This window comes from Dendrobates tinctorius, unplaced genomic scaffold, assembly GCF_039654945.1.
Source record: "Dendrobates tinctorius isolate UK_male_01 unplaced genomic scaffold, ASM3965494v1 ptg000140l, whole genome shotgun sequence".
Classification (NCBI taxonomy): Eukaryota; Metazoa; Chordata; class Amphibia; order Anura; family Dendrobatidae; genus Dendrobates; species Dendrobates tinctorius.
The window spans coordinates 764,001-770,000 of NW_027361808.1; the positions used below are offsets into that span (position 1 = coordinate 764,001).

At 43.5% G+C, this 6,000-nt stretch overlaps 1 protein-coding gene across 1 annotated transcript in view; it reads left to right on the top strand.

The window, feature by feature from the left end:
- SMOC2 (SPARC related modular calcium binding 2) overlaps window positions 1–6,000 on the top strand; it is a 792,053-nt gene that overhangs the window by 348,259 nt on the left and 437,794 nt on the right. Inside the window, exon 5 of the mRNA XM_073545093.1 lies at window positions 4,837–4,884. Coding sequence (XP_073401194.1) covers window positions 4,837–4,884 — 48 coding nt within the window. The remainder of the gene's footprint in view (window positions 1–4,836; window positions 4,885–6,000) is intronic.

A 6,000-nucleotide genomic window follows, 5' to 3' on the forward strand; every position in this document is an offset into this window, starting at 1 on the left:
ACAGAAAACCAGAGAGGTTGGTAACTATGCAGATTGCAGATCCCTGATCCTAACCACACAACTAGCAGCAGCCGTGGAGCGTTCCTATGATGAACCTAGACACTTCGTCACAGCCGGAGGACTAAATAAGCCTAAAGCAAGAAAAGGGGAAAACTAACTGCCCCAGAGCAGACCCCAAAGGAAAGACAGCCCACACACATGTATTGACGGTGAAACAAGATGAAAACAAACACAGGCAGGAAAATAGGCTGAGCAAACGATGGGACCTAAACTAACTAGAAAGGATAGGAAAGGAAAGACACAGTCTGCAATCTGCCAAAAACCCTACAAGAATAATGTCCAACACTTTTGATAACAAAATTAATCCTGAAGTCACTAGACTTCTCCCACTATATCAGCACTCTGGAATATTCTGAGACAGAGCAAAAAGAGGCCAATCTAATAAGGGACAAAAAGCAAATTGGCAAATACAGATAAATAAGAGTGGAAATTCAGCACAGCCCAGCCGGGGCTGGCTGACCACACAAAAAACTGAATAGACCAACAAAATCAAGTGTGAACATTAGCAGAAAAACTTAGCTTGAGCTGACTGGAACAGAGCTGAGAACCAAGACCTGACCAGCCAGAAGGAATCACCAGCATCAGAATAGGGCGTTGGCTGTCTTAAATCCAGTCTGAGATTCCTGAGGTCCAATCGTCATCCTCCTTATCAGGTGGCAGATCTCCACTGATTAAATCAGCCTCCATACCTCCTGTTACCACCAGAGGGAGCCTGGAAGGAGAACTCACAACTGGTAGACCAGAAAATGAACTCGCAACACCTAGCGGCTTCAATTTATAAAAGTTACTTCCCAAAGTGCAACTCAGTGTCGCGTCTCGTCGCTGCATCCTGCGTACCTGCTATTACTTACACATGGTCCCATCACCCCCCTTTCCTGGTATGCATGGTCCCATCACCCCCCTTTCCTGGAATGCATGGTCCCCTCACCCCCCTTTCCTGGTATTCATGGTCTCTGTTAAAATAAAAAATAGTTATATACTCAGCTTCCAACGGCCCACGATCTCCACTCCACGAGCCCGGCCTCGCGGTCCCAGTAATGCTTTGCGCGAAACACCGCTGATGACGTCGCGCTCTCGTGAGAGTGACGTCATCTCCGGTCTAAGGTGCAAGGCATTACTGGGACCACGAGGCCGGGCGCGTGGAAAGGAGATCGGACGCCATTGGAAGGTGAGTATAACTTTTTTAATTTTAATTTTATTTTTTACAGATGCGCCGCGCCCGATTGATCGCTGCGCCCGACTGCGCCTGCCGCAGCTTACCATTACAAACAGCTGCGCATGTCGCAGCACAGTGGGATTTCGGTCACAGACAGACACCATAAGACGATTATATTAGTGATTTGCTTCCTTGTCAGTTTAGCCTCAGGAATCAATGTTTCCATTCAGTGACAGTAAGCAGAGGAAGACATGCAGGCTGGAACTTATGCATACCTAAGACCAGACAAAAGATTGGCCATCATGTAAAACAATCATTCCAGTACTCTTGTTCGTGTCTCAGTGGCATCAATTAAATCATTGTTTCATATGAGACTGTACGTTGCCTCTTGTTGTATGTTAATTTGTAAATGCCTGCTGAGTGCATATTGCATCAGCCCACTGCAGTTTACTAATTTACACAATTTTGGACAAATATGCAAGTTAGGCCGGGGTCACACTGGCGAGAAATGCGGCCGAGTGAGAGGCGCTAAAAGCACGCATTAGACACGGACAAATGATTCTCTATGGGGTCACTCGCACCAGGCGTATATTTCTCATCCGCATTCTACGGTCCGTGCCAATCGCAGCATGCTGCGATTGTCAGCGTACTATGGCCGTAGTACGCCAATGCAAGTCTATGGGTGCGCAAAAAATACGGATTACACATGGACCACACATGTGACTTGCGAGAAATACGCACCAGGTGTCTTTTAGCAAAGCCGGCAATTCAGTGCTCTATACAGTGAACTCACACTGACAGTTTTAATAAAGAAACGAAAGAATAGATATAGACACATAGAATACATACAGTTGTGGCCAAAAGTATTGACACCCCTGCAATTCTGTCAGATAATACTCAGTTTCTTCCTGAAAATGATTGCAAACACAGATTCTTTGGTATTATTAGCTTCATTTAATTTGTCTTAAATGAAAAAACACAAAAGAGAATGAAGCAAAATCAAAACATTGATCATTTCACACAAAACTCCAAAAATGGGCCAGACAAAAGTATTGGCATCCTCAGCCTAATACTTGGTTGCACAACCTTTAGCCAAAATAACTGCGACCAACCACTTCCGGTAACCATCAATGAGTTTCTTACAATGCTCTGCTGCAATTTTAGACCATTCTTTTTTGGCAAACTGCTCCAGGTCCCTGATATTTGAAGGGTGCCTTCTCCAAACTGCCATTTTTAGATCTCTCCACAGGTGTTCTATGGGATTCAGGTCTGGACTCATTACTGGCCACCTTAGAAGTCTCCAGTGCTTTCTCTCAAACCATTTTCTAGTGCTTTTTGAAGTGTGTTTTGGGTCATTGTCCTGCTGGAAGACTCATGACCTCTGAGGGAGACCCAGCTTTCTCACACTGGGCCCTACATTATGCTGCAAAATTTGTTGGTAATCTTCAGACTTCATAATGCCATGCACACGGTCAAGCAGTCCAGTGCCAGAGGCAGCAAAGCAACCCTAAAACATCAGGGAACCTCCGCCATGTTTGACTGTAGGGACCGTGTTCTTTTCTTTGAATGCCTCTTTTTTTCTCCTGTAAACTCTATGTTGATGCCTTTGCCCAAAAAACTCTACTTTTGTCTCATCTGACCAGAGAAGATTCTTCCAAAACGTTTTAGGCTTTTTCAGGTAAGTTTTGGCAAACTCCAGCCTGGCTTTTTTATTGCTCGGGGTAAGAAGTGGGGTCTTTCTGGGTCTCCTACCATACAGTCCCTTTTCATTCAGACGCCGACGGATAGTACGGGTTGACACTGTTGTACCCTCGGACTGCAGGGCAGCTTGAACTTGTTTGGATGTTAGTCGAGGTTCTTTATCCAACATCCACACAATCTTGCGTTGAAATCTCTTGTCAATTTTTCTTTTCCATCCACATCTAGGGAGGTTAGCCACAATGCCATGGGCTTTAAACTTCTTGATGACACTGCGCATGGTAGACACAGGAACATTCAGGTCTTTGGAGATGGACTTGTAGCCTTGAGATTGCTCATGCTTCCTCACAATTTGGTTTCTCAAGTCCTCATACAGTTCTTTGGTCTTCTTTCTTTTCTCCATGCTCAATGTGGTACACACAAAGACACAGGACAGAGGTTGAGTCAACTTTAATCCATGTCAACTGACTGCAAGTGTGATTTAGTTATTGCCAACACCTGTTAGGTGCCACAGGTAAGTTAGAGGTGCTGTTAATTACACAAATTAGAGAAGCATCACATGATTTTTCGAACAGTGCCAATACTTTTGTCCCCCCTCTTTTTTATGTTTCGTGTGGAATTATATCCAATTTGGCTTTAGGACAATTCTTTTTGTGTTTTTTCATTTAAGACAAATTAAATGAAGACAATAATACCAAAGAATTTGTGTTTGCAATCATTTTCAGAAAGAAACTGAGTATTATCTGACAGAATTGCAGGGGTGTCAGTACTTTTGGCCACAACTGTGTATACTGTATATATATATATATATATATATATATATATATATGCATTCTATGTGTCCATAGCTATTCTTTGGTTTCTGTTATAAACCCTGTCATAGGGCTCCATTATATGTCCATTTTGCAAGCCTGCGAGAAAAACTCGCCATACGGATGCCATACGGATTACATACGGATGCTTACATGCGCAAAATACGCGACCACACCTTGATTACGGATGACATACGGAGCACTGTTTAGGGGCCATTCATCCGTATTACGCATGTAAAATACTGACCGTATTTTGCGCTGGTTAGTGTGACCCCGGCCTTAGTTTAACAGTCAAAACATGAAGGATTATCACCCCCCGCCTTCCCCAATCTGAGAGAGGAATGTCCTGAATGGGAGCTCTGAGTATAAAGTCTCTGGCTCTCTCTGCAGATGGACTCTTCAGAAACAGCCCAAGGAACCATGGTTCCATCTGGTGAAAGACAGGTCTTCTCCTCTGCCCATCACTGAACCCAGAAAAACGTTTGGAGAACCCGAGTTAAGACTGTGTGATATGTTGTTGCTGGCTGGAATAAGATACATGTGCTATGGTCATGATATCCGTCATCTGGAGGAGCATGGCCTGTGACTATAGACTATACTTGTGGGAGAAACAAAAGCTGTGGGCCAACTAAAATTTGGGAGATAGTGGATATCTCCTGGTTGGGATCTTGTGGACTGGGTGGCATTGTATTTTGGCCACTTACCCAGGGTTGCTGTAAAACCATGGATGTAAAATATAAACAATAGTTGCATTGTTAACCAGCCCAGGTGATTATTACGACCTCAGATCCTCAAAAATGGTGGCAGCGGTGGGATTAAGTAAATGATGGAATTCAAAACTGCAATATGTCTTGTAGAAAACAAGCCATGATTTGATTATGATAAATGATAATTAAAAAGCTAAGGCTCATAGAAGCAGTTTTATAGCAGTTCTATGAATATTGCAAAATGTCTTATTTTTTGTGTGGAATGTTTTTTATTTTAATCTCATTTCGCTAAGAAAATTCTTTCTTGGAATATGCAGTTTTTTGTTATTACATGTTTAGCAAAGATCCATTGCAATTTGCAGAAATTTAAATCTATTAAATAAAGAAAATGCTTATTTTTTAGGATCAATAACAGAAAGGCTTCCCCAGAAAGAAGGAACAGGAAAATCAGGTATTGGTTATTTTGTTTATCTGAGAGACATTCAGCAGAGCTAGGGCATGTAGAAGTAAACTTTACATTGTAATTCATTGCAAATGTGGAACTTCTTACAGATTTTCTAATACATCATTTTTACATATGCAGTGAGTTTACTAGTCCTATAATGGGATTGTATTTATTCTGACTGTAACTATACTTGTAATATGGACTCCTCATCTGAAAAAACTACAAATGTGGTTGCACATAGAGATTAGCGAACACAAGCTGCAAAGTTTGGGGTTTGTACCGGACCGGTGCTGAACTCGGATTTCTCATTGAAGTCTGTTTTACAGTTTGGGAGTCTGGAGGAGAGAGAGAGATTTTCCAGCTCCAAAGTTCGCGTCACCAATGATTCCTATGGGATTCAGGGTCAGGTTCAAGTTCAAGTAGTTTTGGTAACCCAAACTTCCACGGGTCCGCTCATGCCTACACATAGAGAATTAGTCTAACTCTGTTTGCTGTACATGCCAAATCTGGGCTGGCACATAGAGCCCACGCTGAGAAGGTAATGGCTTCCTAATTTTCTCAAACCGTCCACATCCTGCTCTGCCTCCGCAGCAGGTTCTTCAGGCTCGAGACCCAATCATTCTGCACTCTTTAATGCTTCTTCCGCTCTACTATTTGTGTTTCTTGGTGGTAATACCACAGCAAAACATTTTGCATCATCACATTTTCCCTGATGTAAGCATCAAACTCTGCATGGAACTAAAGGTCCCGTTACATTTAGCGATGCACCAGCGATCCCGACAATGATATGACCAGGTCAGGATCGCTGGTGCATCGCTAAATGGTCGCTAGTGAGCTGCCAAACAGGAAGATCTCACCAGCAATGCAGCAGCGGTCGGCTGTCGTTACTTACCAGTCAGACGGTAGCTCTGGTGACGACTTCCTCCCGCGTCCAAGGAGTCGCTTGTCGGTGCCAGCAGGAAGTCGACGACGAGAAATGGACCAGGACGATCTCGCACGATCAACGATATCCAGCGGGGGGGCGGTCGGAGGTAAGTGTCACATGTAGCGATATCGCTACCGATATCGCTGTTGCGTCACAAAATCGGTGACACTTTAGTGATATCACTAGCGATATCGCTA